This window comes from Vitis vinifera, chromosome 10 (assembly GCF_030704535.1).
Source record: "Vitis vinifera cultivar Pinot Noir 40024 chromosome 10, ASM3070453v1".
Classification (NCBI taxonomy): Eukaryota; Viridiplantae; Streptophyta; class Magnoliopsida; order Vitales; family Vitaceae; genus Vitis; species Vitis vinifera.
Window position 1 is genome coordinate 19,362,995 of NC_081814.1, and position 26,718 is coordinate 19,389,712.

A 26,718-nucleotide genomic window follows, 5' to 3' on the forward strand; every position below is an offset into this window, starting at 1 on the left:
ATTAAGGACCTTTGCAATCATTTTTAATCAAATTATGTAAGTTTTGGTGTTTTTGATAGTAATTTGATCACCAAAGCAATCCAAGATTGAGGAAAGTTCTATGGAATCCACGGCAAAGAAATTGGAAGCTCATTAACATGAAGAACCAAAGCTTTGAAGCTTCATAGTCCTTTGCCATAAGCAAATCAAGACTGCAAGGAGGAAAAAGAGAGAAATCTAACATGAAGCATTCAAGAGGACAGAAACTATTGGACACTTTTGGAGCACTTTCTGGAGCTCAATTATGCATACTATATGTCGTTTCGAAGCTTAGGAAGTCAGAAATCCAATGCTTTAAATGGTGCGCGATTCGGAGTTTAAATGAAGAAGTTAGAGCCATTGGAAGCCGATAACACGAAGTTGAGGGCCAATTTCGTAGGCTGCGAAATCACAAGAGGATGGCTGCGAAATGGTGTCCTTCAGGTTGTGAAATTTTGCAGTCATCTTGCACGCCTGCGAAATCCTCCTGAGTGCTTCCAGATATTTGCGACCGACATTTTTAGATTTTTTGCTTCAAATATTTGATGTTTAAATCCCCATTCTCTCATTGTAATCCACCAATTATAGGATTCCTTAGTAATTAAGTAAGAACAAAGGGTGAAGAACCTCATATATATTGTTTTTTAATTTCCATTACAGAGATATCTCGAGAGCTTGTTCTCAGAGACAACTTTTTGTATATTTTGGAAGGAAGTAAAATACAGAGCTTTGCTCTGTCTTACCTACTCAATTTGATTATATTGTATTTATTTTCTTACTAGACAAACAAGCTCTGAGGATGTTTCCTCAGAGAATGAGTGGCTAGACTTTTAGTTCCTTGGAGCTAAGGTAGCCGGGTAAGGCCCCGAATGCAAGAATTAGTAGTTTTGTTGTTTCAGCTGTTAATGAAGAGAAAGTGTGACCCGTTAATGATTTATATGTTTTTAGTTAACTTAAAATGCCTTCAATTCACCTGGGCCAACACTTGGTAAGGCAAGTGAACTCCGTCCATTGAGATGCATTAGTTTACCTCTTACGAGCCTTTGGGAATTGACTTGAAGGTAGGATTTTCTAGAATTGCCAACACTTGGTAAGCTTTTGGACTTTACGGAGACATCCATTAGTTATCTCTTGCGAGCTTAAGAAGGGAAGTCCAAGGATAATGATCACCTTGAATGGCGAATGCTAGGTGAGAGGCACGAGCCATTGCAAGTTGCATCAGTGAGAGGGAATTAGTGCTGAAATCCATTAAAAGGAAACATCTGTACAACACCGGTTAGAGAATTAACATATAGTTAATTCTCTAATGCGAGGAAAAGATTCAAGTGACCAGAGCTCTGTTTTTGCATAAGGAGCTTGACCCTAGTGAACCTAAAACTCCAAGGAACGCTTTTCTTCATAAGTAATTCCCATTACTTTCTTTTTAGTTAGCTTAAAACAAATCCTTTTTCAACCAAAGTTTATGTTTTCTTCTTAAGCTAACCTTGAAATGAAAAAGCACCAATTCATCTTTGAATTGGTATCAGTTGTAAGTTGAAAACCCTTCCCAGTGAACGATCCTAGAGCCACTATGCTATATTAGCTAAGGCTATCCTAGTGCATGGTGATATAGGTTATAAATTTTGTTGATTACTCCTGTCTGAGGACCAAACTCATGATACACCTATTAGGAATGAATCAAATGGCGTCGTTGCTGGGGAAGGTGCCAACTTCACAGTGATATTATTCCATAGTACTTGTGATTTTTATCACAAGTTTGGTGATTTTTCTTTCATTTTACTAACTTTTTTAATTGTTTCTTTTACTTGTTCATATTTTAACATATCTTTTAATTTAGTTTTAGTTAATCTAAGTCTTTTTGTAGTCTTGTTTTCTTTTGTTTTCTTCTATTTTTGTTTTTGTTACAGTTGATACTAGTTGTGTATGCCAAATTGGATACGAGATAGTGGAGGAAGGCTTGTGAAACGTGAAACACCTCATAACAAGGAATTAGAATTGAGCTTGAATATCATGGAAGTTACACCTGAAGATCAGCATAGTCACCATGGTCACCAGGACAATCCTAATGAATTCAGATCAATGAGAGACCGCATGCATCCACCTCGTATGAGTGCACCATCATGTATAGTGCCCCCTATAGAGCAGCTAGTGATCAGACCACATATTGTTCCACTTCTACCAACTTTCCATGGGATGGAAAGTGAGAATCCCTATGCACATATCAAGGAATTTGAAGATGTTTGTAATACATTCCAAGAGGGAGGAGCTTCAATCGACTTGATGAGGCTTAAGCTATTTCCTTTTACTTTAAAGGATAAGGCCAAGATTTGGCTTAATTCTTTAAGGCCAAGGAGTATCCGTACTTAGACTGATTTACAAGCTGAATTCCTCAAAAAGTTTTTTCCTACTCACAGAACAAATGGCTTGAAAAGGCAAATTTCTAACTTCTCAGCTAAAGAGAATGAGAAATTCTATGAGTGTTGGGAAAGATACATGGAAGCCATCAATGCTTGTCCTCACCATGGTTTTGATACATGGCTATTGGTGAGTTATTTCTATGATGGGATGTCTTCCTCAATGAAGCAACTCCTCGAGACAATGTGTGGAGGAGATTTCATGAGTAAGAATCCGAAGGAAGCTATGGATTTCTTGAGTTATGTGGCTGAAGTTTCAAGAGGATGGGATGAACCAAACAAAGGAGAAGTGGGGAAAATGAAATCTCAACCGAATGTTTTCAATGCTAAGGCTGGGATGTACACCTTGAATGAAGATGTTGATATGAAGGCAAAATTTGCAGCTATGACAAGAAGATCGGAGGAGCTAGAATTGAAAAAGATGGATGAAGTGCAAGCTGTTGCTAAAACACCAGTGCAAGTAAAGCTATGTCCTATTTGTCAATCTTATGAACACTTGGTGGAAGAGTGTCCAACAATTCCAACTGCTAGGGAAATGTTTGGAGATCAAGCAAATGTCATTGGACAATTCAAGCCCAACAACAATTCTTCGTATGGAAACACTTACAACTCAAGTTGGAGAAACCATCCAAATTTTTCATGGAAGCCAAGAGCACCTTAGTACCAACAACCGGCTCAACCATCTCAACAAGCTTCAAGTCTTGAACAAGTAATAGTGAATCTTAGCAAGGTGGTGGGAGATTTTGTTGGAGACCAAAAATCCATCAATGCTCAACTCAGTCAAAGAATTGACAGTGTAGAGAATACTTTGAATAAAAGGATTGAAGAGATGCAAAATGACTTATCTCAGAAGATAGATAATCTCCAATACTCAATCTCAAGGCTTACTAACTTGAATACAGTGCAAGAGAAGGGTAGATTTCCTTCTCAACCTCACCAAAACCCCAAGGGTATCCATGAAGTGGAAACTCATGAGAGAGAATCTTCACAGGTGAGAGATGTCAAATGATTACTACTCAAAAAGTGCTCTTTGGTAGCTTGTATTAAACCCTTTTAAACACTTTTGAGTAGTAGTTTTGGCCTTTTAACTCAATTGGCATGTTAAGGACCCTTGAAAGCAATTTTAATCACTTTGTGTAAGTTTTGGTGTTTTTGTTAGTAATTTGATCACCAAAGCAATCCAAGATTGAGGAGAGTTATGTGGAATCTAGGACAAAGCTTGGAAGTCATTTGCCAAGAGTAAATCCGGAATGCAAGGAGAAGAAGTAAAGAGAATCTGCCATGAAGCATATTCTTGATGACAGTCGTGGAAACCACTTTTGGAGCACTTTCTGAAGTCCAATTGATGCATGCTATATACCATTTCAAAGCTCAGGAAGTCAATAATCCAATGCTTCAAACGGTGCACAATTCAGAGTTGAAACGAAGAAGTTACAGCCATTGCAAGTCAATCACTCCAAGCTGAATGAAGCATTTTGCAAAGTGTTGCGAAATCACCCTTTTGTTGCGAAGTGATTTCGCAGCCTTTTTGTACAGTATGGTGTATTTCCTCCTGAAGTTGCCCGATATATGCCGCAAGCTGGAAGCTGGGAACCTCAAGATGGAAGCCAACTTCGCAGCCCTGCGAGGATAGCCTTTTGCTGCGAAGTGATTTCGCAGCCCTTCTTGAGTGTCTGCGAAATCTCGCAGACACCATTTTCTCTTACGAAATGGTCCCTGGAGCATCCCGATATTTGCTACCGACATTGGGAGATATTTTCCATCAGATTTTTGTTGTCTAAATCCCAAAATACTCCTTGTAAGCCACCAATTACAAGATTCCTTAGCTTTTAAGTTAGTAAAAAGAGAAAATATCTATGTAATAATTAGTTTTATATTATGCTCATATAAATACCTCTCGGGAGCCTGTTCTCAGAGAGGAGACCCTTTGTAAAGTTTTGAAAAGCAAGTAAAGTTCAGCCCCTTTGTTTTGTCTTACCTTCTCACTTTGTATTATTTATTTCTTACTAAGTTATGCACTCTTTGAGGAATTTTCCCCAGAGAATGAGTAACTAAACCTCTAGTTCTTTGGAGCTAAGGTTGCCGGGGAAGGTTCCAAGTGCAAGAATGCAAAGCTTTGTGGTTTCAGCCATCAATGAAGAGGAAGTGAAATCCTTTAGTGATTTCTATGTGTTTAGTTAACTTAAAACACCTTAGAGTCACCTGGGCCAACACTTGGTAAGGCAAGTGATCTCCAACCATGGAGATGCACTAGTTTACCCCTTGCGAGCCTCTGGGAGGTGACTTTAAGGTAGGATTTTCTGGAATTGCCAACACTTGGTAAGCTTTTGGACTCCAAGGAGACATCCATTAGTTATCTCTTGCGAGCTTGAGAAGGGAAGTCCAAGGTTAAAGATCACCTTGAATGGTTAAGGCTTAGTGAGAGGCTTGAACCATTGCAAGTTGCATCAGTGAGAGAATTAAAGCTGAAATCTAATTAAAGGATGAATCTGTACAACACCGGTTAGAGAATTGACTATATGTTGATTCTCTCACGCGAGGAAATGAACCAACTGACCTGAGCTATGTCTTTTGCATGAAGAACCACCCCAGTGAACCTGACCCTCCAATGAATGTTTTTCTTCCTAAGTTATTCTCATTACTTGTTTTGTTAGTTAGTTTAAATCTAAATCTTTACCAATTAAAGTTTGTGTTTTAGTTCTTAAGCTAACCTTGAAATGAAACACCACCAATTCACTTTGAATTGATATCATTGATAATTTGGAAACCCTTCCCAGTGAATGATCCTAGAGCCGCTATACTATAGTAGCTTTTTCTTTGCTACCCTAGTATATGGTGTAATAGGTTATAAATTTTGTTGATTACTCCCTCAAACAAGGAGCACCAGCTGGACATGAATCAGCTGAGACACCAATTGGGCACGAATCATTAAAGCCTTGATCACTCTAAGGAGTGGTAAAAAGGTTGAGTTGCCAACACCCAAGCCACATGTTGAAGAAGAAGAAGAAGAAGAAGAGACAAAGAAGAGAGAGGAAATCAAAGGAAAGAAGAAAGATATTAGGGAAGGGAAAAAGGACCATGATTCAACAGTGAATGCAAATCCGGAGAAAGAGCTTATTAAGGAAGAAATGTTGAAGAAACACACCTCTCCACCTTTTCCTCAAGCTTTGCATGGGAAAAAAGGGATCAAAAATGCATAAGAAATTCTTGAAGTATTGAGACAAGTGAAAGTCAATATTCCATTGCTGGATATGATTAAACAAATTCCAACATATGCAAAATTCCTAAAGGACTTGTGTACTATCAAAAGAGGGTTGAATGTGAATAAGAAAGTCTTCTAGACTGAGCAAGTAAGTGCTATCATACAATGCAAGTCTCCTTTGAAGTACAAAGATCCGGGATGTCCTACCATTTTAGTTATGATTGGAGGAAAAGTAGTGAAGAAAGCTTTGTTAAACTTGGGAGCAAGTGCGAATTTGCTACCATACTCTGTCTACAAGCAATTGGGACTTGGTGAATTGAAACCAACATCAATCACTCTATCTTTAGCTGATAGATCAGTGAAAATTCCAAGGGGGATAATTGAAGATGTCTTAGTTCAAGTTGATAATTTCTACTATCCAGTAGATTTTGTTGTTCTTGATACGGACCCCATTGTCAATGAAGCTAATTATGTTCCTATCATCCTTGGAAGGCCATTCCTTGCTACCTCAAATGCAATCATCAATTGTAGGAATGGACTCATTCAACTCCCTTTTGGCAACATGACACTTGAGCTCAATATCTTTTATATGTCTATAAAGCTAATCACTCCGGAAGAAGAAGAAGGTCCAGAAAAGGTATGCATTATTGACACTCTAGTGGAGGAGCACTGTAATCAGAATATGCAAGACAAGTTGAATGAAAGTCTTGGGGATCTTGAAGAAGGGTTGTCTGAACCCTCTGATGTGCTTGCTACTCTACAAGATTGGAGGAGAAGAGAAGAGATTCTACCTTTGTTCAATAAAGAAGAGGCACAAGAAGTTGCTAAAGAAGAAACCCCAAAGCTCAATTTGAAGCCTCTGCCCATGGAGTTGAAATACACATACCTAGAAGAAAATAAACAATGTCGTGTTGTTATATCTTCATCTCTTACTAATCATCACTAGATTTCTCTACTTAAAGTTCTTAAGAGGTGTAAGAAAGCAATAGGAAGGCAAATATCTGACTTGAAAGGCATCAGTCCTTTGGTTTGTACACATCATATCTATATGGATGAAGAAGCTAAACCAATTCGTCAACCTCAAAGAAGATTGAATCCTCATTTGCAAGAGGTGGTGCGAGCTAAGGTGCTGAAGCTACTTCAAGCAGGTATTATTTATCCCATATTTGATAGCCCTTGGGTGAGTCCTACTCAAGTGGTACCAAAGAAGTCAGGGATTACTGTGGTTCAAAATGAAAAGGGGGAAGAAATTGCTACACGTCTCACTTCAGGTTGGAGGGTGTGTATTGATTATAGGAAATTGAATGTTGTGACAAGGAAATATCATTTTTCACTGCCATTTATTGATCAAGTGTTGGAGAGAGTCACTGGCCATCCTTTCTATTGTTTCTTGGACGGGTACTCCGGGTATTTTCAAATTGAAATTGATGTTGAAGATCAGGAGAAGACCACTTTCACATGTCCATTTGGAACATACGCCTACAGAAGAATGCCTTTTGGTTTATGCAATGCACCTACAACATTCCAAAGATGTAAGCTTAGTATCTTTAGTGATATGGTGGAGCGAATTATGGAGGTTTTCATGGATGACATCACCATATATGGAGGTACATTTAAAGAATGCTTAGTGAACATAGAAACAGTTCTTAACAGATGCATTGAAAAGGACTTGGTGCTCAATTGGGAGAAATGCCATTTTATGGTACATCAAGGAATTGTCCTGGGCCATATCATCTATGAGAAAGGCATTAAAGTTGATAAAGCAAAGGTGGAACTTGTTGTCAAATTGCCATCCCCAACAACTGTAAAATGAGTAAGGCAATTCCTTGGCCATGCAAGGTTCTACAGGAGATTCATAAAAGACTTCTCTAAGCTTTCAAAGCCTCTTTGTGAACACTTGGCTAAGGATGCTAAGTTTATATGGGATGAAAAATGTCAAAAGAGTTTTGATCAATTGAAGCAATTTTTTACAACTACTCCAATAGTGAGGGCTCCCAACTGGCAACTACCCTTTGAAGTAATGTGTGATGTCAATGACTTTGCTATAGGAGTTGTGCTTGGCCAAAGAGAAGATGGAAAGCCTTCTGTGATCTACTATGCCAGCAAGACATTGAACGAATCTCAAAGGAACTACACAACTACAGAGAAAGAATTGTTAGCTGTGGTGTTTGCCTTAGACAAGTTTCATGCTTATCTAGTAGGGTCTTTCATCATTGTTTTCACTGACCATTCAGCCTTGAAGTATTTATTGACAAAGCAAGATGCAAAAGCAAGGTTGATTAGTTTTTTCCTACTCACAGAACAAATGGCTTGAAAAGGCAAATTTCTAACTTCTCAGCTAAAGAGAATGAGAAATTCTATGAGTGTTGGGAAAGATACATGGAAGCCATCAATGCTTGTCCTCACCATGGTTTTGATACATGGCTATTGGTGAGTTATTTCTATGATGGGATGTCTTCCTCAATGAAGCAACTCCTCTAGACAATGTGTGGAGGAGATTTCATGAGTAAGAATCCGGAGAAAGCTATGGATTTCTTAAGTTATGTGGCTAAAGTTTCAAGAGGATGGGAAGAACCAAACAAAGGAGAAGTGGGGAAAATGAAATCTCAACCGAATGTTTTGAATGCTAAGGCTGGGATGTACACCTTAAATGAAGATGTTGATATGAAGGCAAAATTTGCAGCTATGACAAGAAGATTGAAGGAGCTAGAATTGAAAAAGATGCATGAAGTGCAAGCTGTTGCTGAAACACCAGTGCAAGTAAAGCCATGTCCTATTTGTCAATCTTATGAACACTTGGTGGAGGAGTGCCCTACAATTCCAACTGCTAGGGAAATGTTTGGAGATCAAGCAAATGTCATTGGACAATTCAAGCCCAACAACAATTCTTCGTATGGAAACACTTACAACTCAAGTTGGAGAAACCATCCAAATTTTTCATGGAAGCCAAGAACACCTTAGTACCAACAACCGGCTCAACCATCTCAACAAGCTTCAAGTCTTGAACAAGTAATAGTGAATCTTAGCAAGGTGGTGGGAGATTTTGTTGGAGACCAAAAATCCATCAATGCTCAACTCAGTCAAAGAATTGACAGTGTAGAGAATACTTTGAATAAAAGGATTGATGAGATGCAAAATGACTTATCTCAGAAGATAGATAATCTCCAATACTCAATCTCAAGGCTTACTAACTTGAATACAGTGCAAGAGAAGGGTAGATTTCCTTCTCAACCTCACCAAAACCCCAAGGGTATCCATGAAGTGGAAACTCATGAGAGAGAATCTTCACAGGTGAGAGATGTTAAAGCCTTGATCACTCTAAGGAGTGGCAAAAAGGTTGAGTTGCCAACACCCAAGCCATATGTTGAAAAGGAAGAAGAAAAAGAGACAAAAAAGTGAGAGGAAATCAAAGGAAAGAAGAAAGATATCAGTTAAGGGAAAAAGGACCATGATTCAACAATGAATGCAAATCCGGAAAGAGAGCTTATTAAGGAAGAAATGTTGAAAAAACACACCTCTCCACTTTTTCCTCAAGCTTTGCATGAGAAAAAGGGGATTAGAATGCATTAGAAATTCTTGAAGTATTGAGACAAGTGAAAGTCAATATTCCATTATTGGATATGATTAAACAAGTTCTAACATATGCAAAATTCCTAAAGGACTTGTGTACTATCAAAAGAGGGTTTAATGTGAATAAGAAAGCCTTCTTGACTGAGCAAGTAAGTGCTATCATACAATGCAAGTCTCCTTTGAAGTACAAAGATCCGGGATGTCCTACCATTTCAGTCATGATTGGAGGAAAAGTAGTGGAGAAAGCTTTGTTAAACTTGGGAGCAAGTGTGAATTTGCTACCATACTCTGTCTACAAGCAATTGGGACTTGGTGAATTGAAGCCAACATCAATCACTCTATCTCTAGCTGATAGATCAGTGAAAATTTCAAGGGGGATAATTGAAGATGTCTTAGTTCAAGTTGATAATTTCTACTATCCAGTAGATTTTGTTGTTCTTGATACGGACCCCATTGTCAATGAAGCTAATTATGTTCCTATCATCCTTGGAAGGCCATTCCTTGCTACCTCAAATGCAATCATCAATTGTAGGAATGGACTCATTCAACTCACTTTTGGCAACATGACACTTGAGCTCAATATCTTTTATATGTCTAAAAAGCTAATCACTCCAGAAGAAAAAGAAGGTCCAGAAGAGGTATGCATTATTGACACTCTAGTGGAGGAGCACTGTAATCAGAATATGCAAGACAAGTTGAATGAAAGTCTTGGGGATCTTGAAGAAAGGTTGTCTGAACCCTCTGATGTTCTTGCTACTCTACAAGATTGGAGGAGAAGAGAAGAGATTCTACCTTTGTTCAATAAAGAGGAGGCACAAGAAGCTGCTAAAGAAGAGACCCCAAAGCTCAATTTGAAGCCTCTGCCCATGGAGTTGAAATACACATACCTGGAAGAAAATAAACAATGTCGTGTTGTTATATCTTCATCTCTTACTACTCATCAGGAGATTTCTCTACTTAAAGTTCTTAAGAGGTGTAAGAAAGCAATTAGAAGGCAAATATCTGACTTGAAAGGCATTAGTCCTTTGGTTTGTACACATCATATATATATGGAGGAAGAAACTAAACCAATTCGTCAACCTCAAAGAAAATTGAATCCTTATTTACAAGAGGTGGTGCGAGCTGAGGTGCTGAAGCTACTTCAAGCAGGTATTATTTATCCCATATCTGACAGCCCTTGGGTGAGTCCTACTCAAGTGGTACCAAAGAAGTCAGGGATTGCTGTGGTTCAAAATGAAAAGGGGAAAGAAATTACTACACGTCTCACTTCAGGTTGGAGGGTGTGTATTGATTATAGGAAATTGAATGTTGTGACAAAGAAATATCATTTTCCACTGCCATTTATTGATCAAGTGTTGGAGAGAGTCTCTGGCCATCCTTTCTATTGTTTCTTAGACGGGTACTCCAGGTATTTTCAAATTGAAATTGATGTTGAAGATCAGGAGAAGACCACTTTCACATGTCCATTTGGAACATACGCCTACAGAAGAATGTCTTTTGGTTTATGCAATGCACCTACAACATTCCAGAGATGTATGCTTAGTATCTTCAGTGATATGGTGGAGCGAATTATGGAGGTTTTCATGGATGACATTACCATATATGGAGGTACATTTGAAGAATGCTTAGTGAACTTGGAAGCGGTTCTTAACAGATGCATTGAAAAGGACTTGGTGCTCAATTGGGAGAAATGTCATTTTATGGTACATCAAGGAATTGTCCTTAGCCATATCATCTCCGAGAAAGGCATTGAATTGATAAAGCAAAGGTAAAACTTATTGTCAAATTGCCATCCCCAACAACTGTAAAAGGAGTAAGGCAATTCCTTGGCCATGCAAGGTTCTACAAGAGATTCATAAAAGACTTCTCTAAGCTTTCAAAGCCTCTTTGTGAACACTTGGCTAAGGATGCTAAGTTTATATGGGATGAAAAATGTCAAAAGAGTTTTGATCAATTGAAGCAATTTTTGACAACTACTCCAATAGTGAGGGCTCCCAACTGGCAACTACCCTTTGAAGTAATGTGTGATGCCAGTGACTTTGCTATAGGAGCTATGCTTGGCCAAAGAGAAAATGGAAAGCCTTATGTGATCTACTATGCAAGCAAGACATTGAACGAAGCTCAAAGGAACTACACAACTACAGAGAAAGAATTGTTAGCTGTGGTGTTTGCCTTAGACAAGTTTCATGCTTATCTAGTAGGGTCTTTCATCATTGTTTTCATTGACCATTCAGCCTTGAAGTATTTATTGACAAAGCAAGATGCAAAAGCAAGGTTGATTAGATGGATTCTTTTACTACAAGAGTTTGATCTCCAAATCAGAGATAAAAAAGGAGTGGAGAATGTGGTAGCTGACCACCTTTCAAGGTTGGCTATAGCACACAATTCTCATGTCTTACCTATTAATGATGACTTTCCTAAGGAATCACTTATGTTGCTAGAGAAAACTCCTTGGTATGCTCATATTGCTAACTATCTAGTTACTGGTGAAGTTCCAAGTGAGTGGAAAGCACAAGATAGAAAGCACTTCTTTGCAAAGATTCATGCTTATTATTGGGAAGAACCTTTTCTTTTCAAGTATTGTGCAGATCAAATAATAAGAAAGTGTGTCCCTGAAGAAGAGCAATAAGGAATCCTCAGCCATTGCCATGAGAATGCATGTGGAGGCCACTTTGCCTCTCAGAAAACAGCCATGAAGGTGTTGCAATCAGGGTTTTGTTGGCATCACTTTTCAAAGATGCCCACACCATGTGTAGGAGCTGTGATAGATGCCAAAGGCTCGGGAAGCTTACAAGAAGAAATCAAATGCCTATGAACCCCATTCTAATAGTTGATCTCTTTGATGTTTGGGGTATTGACTTCATAGGACCTTTCCTAATGTCTTTTGATAACTCTTATATCTTGGTAGGGGTGGACTATGTTTCTAAATGGGTTGAGGCAATCCCCTGTAAACACAATGATCACAGGGTGGTTCTCAAGTTTCTCAAAGAGAACATATTCTCAAGATTTGGGGTGCCCAAGGCCATAATTAGTGATGGAGGTACTCATTTGTGCAACAGACCTTTTGAAACCCTATTAGCCAAGTATGGAGTGAAGCATAGGTAGCTACACCTTATCACCCTTAGACTTCCGGGCAAGTTCAGCTAGTAAACAGGGAAATCAAGAACATATTGATGAAGGTGGTGATCACGAGCAGAAGAGATTGGTCTATTAAGCTTCATGATTCACTATGGGCATATAGAGCAACTTACAAAACTATTCTTGGCATGTCTCCCTATTACCTAGTCTATGGCAAAGCATGCCATCTCCCTGTGGAAGTTGAATATAAGGCTTGGTGGGCAATCAAGAAGTTAAACATGGACTTGATCATGATGCTTACATCAATTCCAAAGTTGCAAAACAGAGGATGAAGAGGTGGCATGATCAATTAATCTCCAACAAGGAATTCCGAAAAGGACAAAAAGTCTTACTCTATGATTCAAGGCTCCATATCTTTCTTGGAAAGCTCAAGTCAAGGTAGATAGGTCCTTTCATTATTCACCAAGTGCATCTCAATGGAGTGGTGGAATTACTGAATTCCAAAAGCACAGACACTTTTAAAGTGAATGGTCATCGTCTCAAGCCATTCAAGCAAGAAAATGAGGAAATCAACCTCCTTGAGCCACAGAAAGCCTAATAAAAAAAGGGTTAGATGGACTTGGTTTCACCAAAGTCCATATTTTTGTTTAATTTTGTTAATTTAAAAGCTTTATTAATTGTTTTGATTTTAATTTTGGTCTTAAATTGTGTTATTTATATGTAACTTAATCTTTTTGAATGATCTAATTTAGGAGGAATTGCAAAGAAATTGAAGGAAAGTCTCTGGGAATCAAGAGGAGCTCAAAAGCAAGGAAAAATCCATGGTCTACGAAATTTCGCAGCCCAAAAGAGGCCCATGCGAAATCGCCTCTTGGCTGTGAAATGATTTCGTAGCCCCATGCACCCCCTCTGCGAAAATTTTTGCAGCTGCGAAACACCCTTTTAGCACACGAGTGCCATTTCGTAGCCCTCCACCCTCATTTCGCAGCTGCAAAATGCTCTGCAAAATTCTCCACACCTAAAAACTCCAATTTTCGCAACCGCACCCCCATTTGCAGGTGGTTTCGTAGCTGCGAAGCCACCCCTTGGCACACAAGTGCCATTTCATAGCCCTCCACAATCATTTCGCAGCTGCAAAATGGGTTGCGAAAATGCCCATCCGCTGCGAAATCCACCCCTTACTGCGAAATCGACCATCTGCTGCGAAAATAATAACCGTCTCTTGGCATCCTTTTTAAACTTTATAAATTCCATATTTCGTTTTTAACCGGTCATTTGAACTTCAAATAGGTGCCAAAGAGGATCCAAACCAGAGCAACCTTTCGTCTGACCCCCCCATCTGAGCCCAAGCCGCGCGCACCTCTGGTCGGTTTCTCTAAGATAGCCATGGCCAAAACCCGAGGAGCTAAGTCCTCGTCCCCATCAACTCGCCTGAGAATCCCAAAAGAGAGCCCTGTCCAAGCTGCCATACCCGAGCCTCCACGGCCACTGGTCGTCCCACCTCCGGTTGAGGACGCACCCATGAGTCCTCCTTTGAGGCGCTATCAGACAAGGAAGTCACTCACCATGGTCGGGGCGAGCTCTTTCCAAACCAAAAAGTCAGGTAGCAGTCCCCGAAAGAAGAAAGCCAAGGTATCAGAGCCAATTGACTTAATAGAGTCGTCTTCAGAGTCTCCATCAGAGCCTTAGCCGTCTCAGCCACCAGCCAAAGAGTCTCAGATTCCCTCAGGCATGACTCCTAAGGTGGTTATCAAACGTCCCATGGTCACTCAGCCACCCATTGAGGGTAATTTGGATTGCAGGGCAAGACCATTCCACTCCGAGCTCTGTTTTGACATAACTACTTTCAGACTTTAGCTTGAGCTTAGGGATTCCTTCCATCTGCTACAGAGGTACCATATGGAGCACTTGTTGACTCCTAGGGATTTTTGCTATCCCTGTGTAGCATTGGACTTTTATCAATCCATGACCACTGATTACTACCAAAAAGTGCTATTTTGTAGACCTAATTATAATGGTTTTAAGCACCTTTGTGTAGTAATCATATTCATTTAACCCAATTAATTCATTAAGGTCCTTAGTAATTGGTTTTAACCATTTTGTGGCAAGTTTACATGTTTATATCAGCTTATGAATCAATTCAAGCATGCCAAATGATGGAGGAGCTTCTTGGACAAGTTAAAGCAAGCTTTTAGCTACACCAAAGCAAGCCAACAAAAGGAGAGAAGCAAAGAGAAGCAAAGGGAAGCAAAGAGGAAAACAGAGGACAGCAGCTTCAGTCTTCTTTCGCACTTTTGGAGCACTTCACGAAGTCCATTTTCTACATTCTATATACCATTTCAAAGCTCAGGAAGTCAAGAATCCAACGCTTCAAACCGTTTACGATTTGGAGCTGAAATGAGGAAGATATGGCCCTCGGAAGACAACTGCTCCAGGGGTGTGCGAAAATTTCGCACAACACCTTCCAAATTCGCACACCCCCTTGCAACGTGCGAATTTTCCCCTCTTTCTGCCGACTCCACACGAGATCTTTTCTTTTGGATATTTTTGTATAAATTTCCATTCTTCTCCTTGTAATCCACCACTCATGTAATTTCTTAGCTAGGAAGGTTGGAAAAACTTCTCTATATATATTCCCTTGCATCCATTGTAAAAAATATCGATCAATATATAGAATATACAGAGCCTTGCTCTGTTTTTCTCTCTTCTCCTGTTCTTCCCCATTTCTATTTTTTTAGTAGCCAAACAGCCTCTGAGGGCTTTTCCTCAGAGGATGATTGGCTAAAACTTTTAGTTTCTCAAAGTATGGATGTTATGTGATGGCTTGGATGCAATCCCATGGAAATTTCTCGCACCCGGAAGGTAAGGTAGTCGTTTTTCATTAAAGGTTCATTAATGCAAAGTTTGGTTTTTATTTCCTTTGGACAACTTCCAATGGCCAATACTTGATAAGCTTTTGGATTTCTATCCATTAGTTATCTCCTACGAGCTATTGGAAGGTGAGGTTTTCAATTCCAAGTTTTGCATTAATCCGTTAGAACCAATTTCAATGGCCATTGAAAGGTGAGTTTATCACTTGGAATGACTTTGAGTTGCCAATATTTGGTAAGCTTTTGGCTTTAGACCATTAGTTATCTCTTACGAGCCATTCAAAGGAAGTCTAAGGTGAATAACCATTGATGAAATTCACTACCATCTGTTTTGTCATTTTAAAGGATTAAAACTTGATTTGCTAAATCCATACCGGTTCGGGAAGCAAACATCACCATAGTTGCAACCCCAACGCGAGGAGCCTATCCTGAGATTTCCAATTTGCATAAGAGCCAGAGCATAGCTATCCTATCTTTGAGAAACTTGTTTTTACACCCTTTCATTTTAGTCTTTAATGTTAGCTTAGATTAGTTTAAATCTTTCTAAAACATTTACATCTTCTTTTAAAGCTAACATCCATAAGAAAATCACCTATTTTCCTAATTTGAATATCACTTGTGTTTGCGAAAACCCTTCCCAATGAACGATCCTAGAACCACTATGCTATAGTAGCTTGGCTACTTTAGTAATAGTATTCAAGGTATAAATTTTGTTGATACGCCTTTAAAGCTAAGCTACCATGAGTCGAATCAACCACACACCAAGTCCGGGATCCTACTGTCATCCATTTTACCATAGATGGATGCCATGGTATTCTAGGAGCTAGACACATAGCAGAGGCACTCCGTATTCCCTATATGCCAGCACGTCTAGAGGATTATCGAGTCTGGACTCATCCTGCACAGAGCGACATAGTTCATATTCTGTCTAGAGGAGCATCCTCACGCTAGTATCTTTTGAGGAAAGAGCTCCCTTCCAGCATGTTCTTCATTGATGCACTCCTGTGCCATAACATCTTTCCACTTCAGCATTGGGTGCAAAGGAAAGAAGTTTTGCTGGAGACATTGTTTAAGATATCTGAGGGATTCTTCTTTGGCCCTTATCATCTCATTATGGCCGCTCTTCTGTACTTTGAAGAGAAGGTCCATAGAAAGAAGCTGCTCAGAGTGGATGTTATTCCACTTCTCTTCCTCATATTGTTCTGCCAGATTTTGGAGCACTTGGGATATCCAATAGAGCCTCAGCTTGAGCGCAGATGCATTTGTCGAGAGATATTCACTCTCGACAAATGGACGAGTATGACAGCCTATGGTGCAGTCTAGGGAGCCCCAACTGGACCAGAGCATCCAGAGATTCCACATCCAAAGCAGCCAAAGGAGCCACAGCCGATTGAGATACCAGTTGACATTATAGCACCTGCCCCTGCAGTGGCCTCTACAGAGCCTATACCTAAGGTTGCACCCTCTGCTCCTCAGGCCACACCATGGACTCCCCCTGTTATTCCACCCATATCAGAGCCATCTCCTTCATATGAGCCTAGGATTGCTATATCCATTTCCGAGTATAGAGGCCTATGCCACACTTTCCAGGCATTGGCCACTTCTCAGAGCATCCTCACTCAGCAGATGACAGCTCTTCGTGCTCATCAGGAGCAGATTATCGCCACTTAGACACAACATACTGCCATCCTGAGGTAGATTCAGCACCATCTAGGTATTCTATCGACTCCTGAGCACCCCATTCCTATCCCACCAGAGCCATCACAGGCCCCTCCTTTTGTACAGTAGACTTTGCCCTCTGAGGAGCCTACTATAGGAGAGGCAGAGGCATCCGAGCCATCATATTTACATCATTCTCCTGCCACTATCTAATCATTTGCATACTTTCCTTTATGTATTTCCCTTATGTTTTCCCTATTGCAGTAGCACTTGTCATCCTATGCTTTTGATATTTCATATATTGGGATTAGTTGTATTACTTGTTCTCTTTTTGTACTTTCATGAAGTAATACAAATCTATCAATTTTTTAGCACTCTTAGCATTATTTTATTTTATTTCCTCTACTTATATCTTTTATTGTTTTTGAAACATGTGGTTTCTCCTATTCTACTCGAACTTCATATCATTCAGGAGGTACCACTTCCTCCCTATAATCTCAATCATTCATGCCACATTAAGGACAATGTTCAGCTTGGTTGGGGGGAGAGTTGAGGAAGGAAGTTTTTGTTATTAATGCTAAGTTATTTTGGTAATTTAGTTGATTTTTTCTTAATTTAAATTTTTTTTTTTAAAGTTTTTATTCTCTACTCTCCATGGTTATTAAGGAAAAAATCTCAAATTGAAATGAGAGAAATTAAATTTTTGTTTTTTACTTGACATAGAGTTTATATTATGCTTACTAAAGTTGATGAATTGTTGAAACTTCTATTGAATTCAACCTTAGTTCTTCCACTTTAAGCTATTCACATACTGTGCACAATAGGTTCCGATTATAAGATGAAAAACTATTTCCCTCTTGACTTAGGAAAATTTAGACTTGGTACCTTTGACCTTATTTTAATAGTGTTGAGACACCTTATAAAAGGCCAATGAGCCTTTGGAAAAAAGAAAAGAAAAGAAAGAAAAATGTTTGCTTGCCTTGAAACCCGAGCAAGGTCTGAGGGGTATATGGTGAAAATCTTTAAAGTCTGGTGCCCTAAGCCTTCAGTGGTTGGGAGTCACCGACCTCAATGCTCGTTACAAGGGTGAATAGGTGGAGTTTAACATACTGTAGGTGCTTGGGTATTAAATTCATTCTCAAAAGTCCTGGATAAAATCCAAGGAGTTAGTGGTTGAAAGATCCTTAAAGCTTGATGCCCTAAACCTTAATTGGTTGGGATTCATCAATGGACCCCGTTACATGGACAATTTAGAAAAGAATACCTTTAAGCTTTGTACTCCTACATAAAAAAATTGTGAAACAAAAGGGTGCGTTCTTAGCCTATTGAATTTGGTCAGCTTGCTAAGTGTTGAAAAAGAGCTAAGTTGAGGGGAGAGATTAGTTTAGCATACTATATTCGGAAAATATCAACTAACACTTAGATTTTAGTGGAAGAGTAAGGTTTGGTCCTTTGGAAGTGGAAATGATTTTTAAAGATTCAATTTGCATAATGTCTTCTCTTTATGAATTGTGATTAGGCAAAGTATTTGATAACTCTTGTTGAAATTTGAGTTTGTATTTCTTTAATGTTCCATGTGAGAGTTTGATCATCATGCCACTTAAAATTTTTTGAAGTGATCAGCATGATCTTGTAAAGTATATTACTTTTTAGTTTACTTTTTCTCTCCTTTATTGCTAAGGAACTAGCAATATGTCGGTTGGGGGGAGTGATTGCTACTCAAAAAGTGCTATTTTGTACCTTATAATTAACTCTTTTAAACACTTTTGAGTAGTAGTTAATACCTTTTAACTCAATTAGCATATTAAGGACCTTTGCAATCATTTCTAATCAAATTGTGTAAGTTTTGGTGTTTTTGATAGTAATTTGATCCCAAAGCAATCCAAGATTGAGGAGAGTTCTATGGAATCCACGGCAAAGCAATTGGAAGCTCATTAACATGAAGAACCAAAGCTTTGAAGCTTTATAGTCCTTTGTCATAAGCAAATCAAGAATGCAAGGAGGAAAAAGAGAGAAATCTAACATGAAGCATTCAAGAGGACAGCAAATGTTGGACACTTTTGGAGCACTTCCTGGATCAATTTATGCATACTGTATGTCGTTTCGAAGCTTGAGAAGTCAGCAATCCAATGCTTTAAACGATGCACGATTCGAAGTTGAAATGAAGAAGTTAGAGCCATTGGAAGCTGATCACACGAAGTTGAGGGCCAATTTTGCAACCTGCGAAATCACAAGAGGATGGTTGCGAAATCGGCCTTTGGCTGAGAAATGGTGTCCTTTAGGTTGTGAAATTTCCCAGCCATCTTGTACACCTGCGAAATCCTCCTGAGTGTTTCCAGATATTTGATGTCTAAATCCCCATTCTCTCCTTGTAATCCACCAATAATAGGATTCCTTAGTAATTAAGTAAGAACAAAGGGTGAAGAACCTCATATATGTTGTTTTGTAATTTCCATTACAGAGATATCTCGGGAGCTTGTTCTCAGAGACAACTTTTTGTATAGTTTGGAAGGAAGTAAAATATAGAACTTTGCTCTGCCTTACCTACTCAATTTGATTGTATTGTATTTATTTTCTTACTAGCCAAACAAGCTCTAAGGATGTTTCCTCAGAGAATGAGTGGCTAGACTTTTGTTCCTTGGAGCTAAGGTAGCCGGGTAAGGCGCCGAATGCAAGAATTAGTAGTTTTGTTGTTTCAGCTATTAATGAAAGAGAAAGTGTGACCCGTTAATGATTTCTATGTTTTTAGTTAACTTAAAACGCCTTCAATTCACCTGGGCCAACACTTGGTAAGGCAAGTGATCTTCGTCCATTGAGATGCACTAGTTTACCTCTTGCGAGCCTTTGGGAGGTGACTTGAAGGTAGGATTTTCTAGAATTGCCAACACTTGGTAAGCTTTTAGACTCTACGGAGACATCCATTAGTTATCTCTTGCAAGCTTGAGAAAGGAAGTCCAAGGTTAATGATCACCTTGAATGGCAAATGTTAGGTGAGAGGCACGAGCCATTGCAAGTTGCATCAGTGAGAGGGAATTAGTGCTAAAATCCATTAAAGGGAAACATTTGTACAACACCGGTTAGAGAATTAACTATATGTTAATTCTCTAATGCGAGGAAAAGATTCAAGTGACCAGAGCTCTGTTTTTGCATAAGGAGCCTGACCCTAGTGAACCTAAAACTCCAAGGAACGCTTTTCTTCATAAGTAATTCCCATTACTTTCTTTTTAGTTAGCTTAAAACAAATCCTTTTTCAACCAAAGTTTATGTTTTCTTCTTAAGCTAACCTTGAAATGAAAAAGCACCAATTCCGCTTTGAATTGGTATCAGTTGTAAGTTGAAAACCCTTCCCAATGAATGGTCTTAGAGCTACTATGCTATATTAGCTAAATGTCACGGACTTAGTCGTTCACTAAGCTCGTGCGGCACTTAGGCAAGTCAAGACGCTTGATCTTGCTAAGTCAGCCTTGATCCCCAATGCTTAGCTTGCTCGGCTAAGACACTCGCGACTCGAAAGCTTAAGAGCTTAGTAGGCAACTCCTTAAAGAATGGAAGCTTTATTATCTCAAGAAAGCCTTTACAAGTGCTTGGATGCTCACTTGCTTGGTGCCTTGGCCAAATGAGGCCCTCACCTATTTATAGGCACCAATGGAACTCTCTAGAACCTTGGAGGGTTCCTTACAATTCATGAATATTCTAGAATGTCCTACACTATTCTAGAATATTCAAGAGACTTCTAGATTTCTCTAGAAAGCTTTGGACCCTTCTCATGCCTTCTACCATAGTGTAGAGTTGTGTGGACTTCTCTAGGCATTTCTAGAACCTTCCACACTCTTCCCACTAGTGGCTAAGTGTGGATGTCTCCAAGGGTCTCTAGAAGCTTCTCACCTCCTATATAAGCCATGGGGAGGGTCATTTGAAGCATCTTGTGACATAAAGCTATCCTAGTGCATGGTGATATAGGTTATAAATTTTGTTGATTACTCCTGTTTGAGGACCAAACTCATGATACACCTATTGGGAATGAATCACTTACAACCATGGACCTTAGTCAACCATAAATAAAATATACTAAACATAAAAGAGACTACAAAGATTTACTTGATAGAGAAGCTACTTTAATTTGAAAGACTTATATTAGTTATCATCTATATTTGTCTTTTATGTCAATGTAATACCTTGAGCTTTTTATTAGATTACATCAAAACTATATTTAGATTAGCAAATCACCAACTTTTCTTTCCATCCAAAAGGGTTTCAAAAATAATTTTGAAAAGTTTTTTATAGTATTGGGAAAGTTTTAAATATAAATGCACAATAGGGAAGTTTTCAATAAATTAAAATAAAGAAACTTGTATTTAATTTTTTTTTCCTAAAAGTCCATCCAATGCTTGATTTTCATCCAAGGGCTCCTAAGATAGCTCTTAAGCATCCAATGGTGCCCAATAATCTCTTTATATTGCTTTAGTGCCCAAGCCTCTTTCTTTGTTTTTCATGCCTTTTTATACTATTAAACACTTTTTAGCTCTTTTTAAAACTTCAATATATCTTTTATATTGTCATTATATTATCCAGTCTTTTTTTCATTTGTCTTCAACATTGCTTTTAGACTAATAATAAGTCCCTTAGTTGTTTCTAGCAAGGCTAAGAAAGTTTACTTATATATATATATATATATAGAGAGAGAGAGAGAGAGGGAGAGAGAGAGAGTTATCCAAAGTAGTTGGGATTAAAGGATTTGATTTCACTTGAATGAGTGAATCATGAGTTCGCACTAATGAGGTTGGAGAAGTTGCAGATCCATTCTTTATATGCCCTTTCAAGATAGTAGTTCAATTGGAAACACCTATCTTGGATCAAAGTAAAAGAAGACATTGACAAGATAATGGTTTGGTGAGAACATCAACTAGTTGGTACTGAGTGGAAATATGAGAGATATGAAGTTGTCTAGGAAAAACTTTATCTTGAACAAAGTGAAAATCAATAGCAATATGCTTCATATGAGAGTGAAAAACCGAATGTAGATGGTATCGATATTATTATGATAGATAGTTGGAGAATGTTTGAGAAACATATCAAGTTGAAGAATAAGTGATTGGACCCATCCCAACTTTGTAGTATTATAAGCAACAACTCTATATTTTGCTTCCATGGAAGATCGAGCAACATACCATTGCTTTTTGGAACTCTAAGAAATTGGGTTGCAACCAAAGTAGAGAACATTTGCATTTGTTAAGGTTTTATCATTTGGATTTCCTATCCAATTTGCATCAAAGAATGCATGCAAAATCAGTGGAGAGCCACATTTGAGGAAAAAAGCATGATATATGGTGCATTTGAGGTACCAAAGCACTTGCTTGACAGTTATCTAATGTGTTTGAGTTAGTTAAGGCAATTCAACATGTGTTTAAGGCTTTAAGGTACATGTATCTAAGATCCTAGGCATAATGGAAATGACAAAAGAACACAACTTTGGGCATATAGGATGAGTTAGAAATCATAATTAGGGCTTGATTGTTCCCAAACCCAAATCCTTCTGCAAAAGTGATATCAAAATCTCATCTTTCACCTAATGGCTCCCTCTTGTACATGTGACGATGGTGGAATCCCCTCTATAGGGATGCAGGCTAAGGCTCTTTCTCTCTGGAAGACAAAATGGTCGAAGGTTACAAGTCTTAAACCCTATGTGGGTTTAAGTGAATTGAGTCCATCCTTGGGCTTGGACCACTTAATCTAACCTATCGGATTCTAATTAATTAATTAACCTTATTGTGCTTTAATTAATTAATTAGTCATGACTCATATTATGCTTTAATTAATTAATTAGACCAATCCAAAAAGACCATTCATATATAATTAGTCATATTTGTGCATGAATTAATTCCATAAACTCTATTTTCCTAATGATCATGGAGGAAAGATCACAGGAAATTGGAGAAAATTCCATTATTTTGAAATTATAGAATTTATTCATGTTATTAAAATAAAAAAAATTGGAAAATCATTTAAAATTGAGAAAAGTTATGGAAGGTGCATGCCAAAAGGAAAATAATTGCAGCAAGCGATTTATTAAAATCGGGATTTTATTAACCTAAGAGAAATTCTAAGAATTTTAAAAGGTAAAGTTAAGGAATTAAATTTATTTGAAAATAAATTTTTGGAAGCAAGGATGAAGAATAAGGGATGAATCACTTGGGCCTTACAAAAGATCAAATGAGGGTCACCATGCAAGCAAGGGCGGAGCAACATAAGGCTTAGGGTAGAAATGAGCTCGATTGATTGCAATTGTAGGTGTTGGTGGTTGCATGAAAAGGCCTTCCATCTCCATTAAAAAGTTCCTTCATCCCTTTATTCACTTGCATGACATCACTCTGAGTAGAATCCAAGATCATGCCAAACCTGGTTAGTGAAGTTTCCAACATCCCAATCCTGTGTTCAAGGTCTTCACCAATCTTGATTGCTCTAAGGTTTCTCTAGCTGCAGAACCTGTTTCTGGAGCAGGTCCAAGGGATATTCCTCCTCAAATAATATGCATCCATGTGATATTTTCAAGTTTGATCCCCATGCAACTAGATTACAAACTGAGAGAACTGAACTGCGGAGTTCACCATGATAAAATCTTCTAATCTGCCTGATTCAGCGCCTGAGGAGAGGTACCCCAACCATATTGATCATTTGGGTCAGACCATAAAAGATCGCATATGGGCCCTTCAGTTGGTTTCGCAGGTGGTTGGTTGGAAGATGGCGACCCAGAAGGTGGAGGCGGTGGTTATGGGGGTGTCAATGGGGATGACTCTATTGGTGAGGAACTTAGATGGAGTCATCTCTATACATTGCTGAGTGAAAATCAGAAGATCTTCTACCAATCTAGGCTACAATTCCCTGTCTAGCTTCCCCAATTCCACTATGGTTCTTTATTTCTTGTTATTAAAAGAAATTGAGCTGTCAATTCTATCTGGCACACCAAACTCTGCCAGACTATTTTCCTTTTCATGGTAAGGCACTTGAACCTAATGATGCTTACCAATTTGGAATACTGAGGCTCCTTCACTGTCATGGAATTCTTAAGTTGAAAATATTGGAGATTGCGACCATGGTAGGTTTCATTTTGGACTTCAAAAATGGGATAATGCACATGTTGTGATGAATGGGATTACCCAACATTAAGGTGTCAATTTCCCCCAAAGATCTCAACAAACCATCCATCATGAACTGAATACCATTCCTCTCCATGAAGCTCATCTTCGTTTCTTCAGACAAATTGATCTTCAAGTCTCCAAAAGACATGTGAATGAATGCTAAGATTGATGCAAAGTCAATAATGGTAAAACAACCCATTTTTTACCACCATTTTGTCTTTGTAGTTACACACATAGGTTCCAATGATTAATGTCTGTCTCAAATTCAAACACCACCAACTTTTTGGTGATACCTTTTGAAATGTATGGCAAGTGGACAGAGCCAAGAGTGTCTTTCATATCTTCCTGTTTATTGCTCGGGAATGAACTATCTAAAAGTGACTTCTGGTTAATAGAGTTGTTCAGTGATATTCTACCGGCACCTTGACCGCTATCAGTTAAAGAAACAATTTGCATTTTTGGTTACTGCACTTGAGCGGAAGGGATATTCTGAAGCTACCGATTCAATGATTTTACAAAGACAATATGTTACATTCTCCATGTCACCTGACAAATTGGATGCCTTAGAAGGTGAACCAAGGTTATAGTACAACTCAACAAGAAAAAGACTATATTCAGGTGCTCTATCCAGGCCCCCAAGCCTCGTTTATTCTTCTTCAAATATGCTTGCAGAGGTTTTAACCTACCCTATCCAGAAACTCCAAAACATGTCTCTTCTTTCCATCTATGCTTCTTTAGAAGCTTGAAGCCAATGTTAGAAGAGTCGATGGAAGCTATTGTTGTCGCCGAGTCTTCTCCCATGTGTTCCTTGATTTTCCTTAATAGGTATCCCCATACATTGGTAGTAAAGATCCCCACAACTGCGATGCTCTCCTTGTGCGACTAGTCTAATGTTTACATTTTTAAGAGCATCAATAAGCTTTAGACGTAAGAATCAAAATATGCACCATGTCTAAGTCTACCTTCTGATTCCTCTGCCTGAGAGAAAATTTCACCTAAGGCATCATCATCATCATGACCAGAACCTCGACTTGTTGAGCTTACAACATTTGACAAACACACCCATGCTTTACGTCTAGCTGCTATTATTCCTATGTTAAGCAACCTTCTTCCATCATCTAGAATGGCCTGGTTCTTAACTCCTCCATAGTAGGTTTCTATATAAGATTCTCGACTATATTGACTTAAGAAATTTTATTCAGAATCTCAGTTTTGGATGACACAATTACACCATGGTTAGAATCAATGTCAAGGGTTATAGGAACAGTGATGATGCGACCTATGTCTTCTGGAAGAACCATAATTGAAGCACCAAAACATGGAAAAACACCCCCAGTCATGATGAATATCCCACCTTCATTTTTAAAAGCTTATCTTACAGAACAAGAAATTGCAAGTATATGGTCAGAAAGTAGTGGAACTGGTCCATCAAGGTCATCTACTGCCAAATGTGGAAGTGGCAGGGGCAAAAGCATTCCTGTTGAAATCATCATAGGCCCTATGAGTTGAACCCATGATTCTAATGATGGTGCCCATTACTATCTTTCTGAGTATCAGCTTGGCTATGAGCATGGTTGTTAAGGCACCAATGAGATGAGAGGTAAAAAACAAGATGACAGGACAAGGATGAGGAGCCAATGGTATGATTCCCTAGGAGGTAGGTGATATATACTTGATTTGACCAAATTGGAATAGAGGAGGCTATGTTGGATGTATATGGTCAATGAGAGAATGCACATCATCTACAATTTCAACTGTGCAAGCCATGGAGAAGTCAACGTGCAATTAGTTCCAACCCTAGTTGCCTTTATCTGGTTCTGACCTCGAGGAAGCAGCCTACTGACTTAATCAAGGGCACAACTGCATGTTTACTGGTCTGCTTATGGAGCTTGAGTATGTTTCTGGCAAACTGCTTCTGGAGCTTGTGCTGATGACTGGCTCATAAAAAAAAATCATAGCTACTAATGATACTGCCAGAATAATTTGTCTCAAGTTCTTCACAAAAGCCTCTCAATGAGGCAGTATTGTTCTAGCCCTTATTATAGTGTAGTCCAAATGCAAAATTCTAGAATCTTCCTTTCCATACTGCTAAACCTATGATAAAAAAGTTTCCATTCTCCTCGTCATAGCAATGAGCTCCAAGGTACCCTTCTCCACATTCTCTGACTCGACATGCAGTTTCTCTTCTCTCATGAAGGATGACGCTCCACTTGGTTAACAACATGAGGAATATAAGAAATCTCCGACAGGTCCCCTAGTTTCTTTGTAGAGAAATTGCTTACGCCAACGACTCAAGCCTTGCCAAAATCATAAGTGCTTCCATTGCATTCCATGTGCTTGGTATATCTGATTGGGTGAGGTTTTCAGATTAGAAGCCAACAGAACCCTTTTTCATCTAGACCGACCAATGGATAAGATACAAATCAACACAGCACATCGTTTGGTACACCCCACTTCGAACCAGCAAGAGCTGGTCGCAATCCTTCAGACATCACAACTGTTGTATGTTGCTGCTTAGTGTAGTTCATTTCGAGCATAGTGTGAGCTGCGTAGTAGCCTGATCAGAGGAAGGTGGAATCTCAGAGCTTCCTTGTTGCAAAACTAAGTTCACTGATTCTCCCATGCATAATTCATTCTCCACCAAAACAATTGAAGGCTCGACTTTAAGTTCTGAATCCTCTCTTTTTATAAGAATATGATCCTCTTTGATGTCATCAGATTCCACAGGCCAATTTTTATTGGATGCTCCAAGAAATTCCAAAGGTTCATGT

At 38.8% G+C, this 26,718-nt stretch overlaps 1 protein-coding gene across 1 annotated transcript; it reads left to right on the top strand.

The window, feature by feature from the left end:
• The first annotated feature begins 13,668 nt into the window (after positions 1-13,668).
• Positions 13,669-16,823, top strand: LOC104877861 (uncharacterized). Its single transcript, XM_010647070.1, has 2 exons — positions 13,669-13,914; positions 16,476-16,823. The coding sequence occupies exons 1-2, from the start codon at positions 13,669-13,671 to the stop codon at positions 16,821-16,823; spliced, it is 594 nt and encodes a 197-aa protein (XP_010645372.1).
• Positions 16,824-26,718: the final 9,895 nt, after the last annotated feature.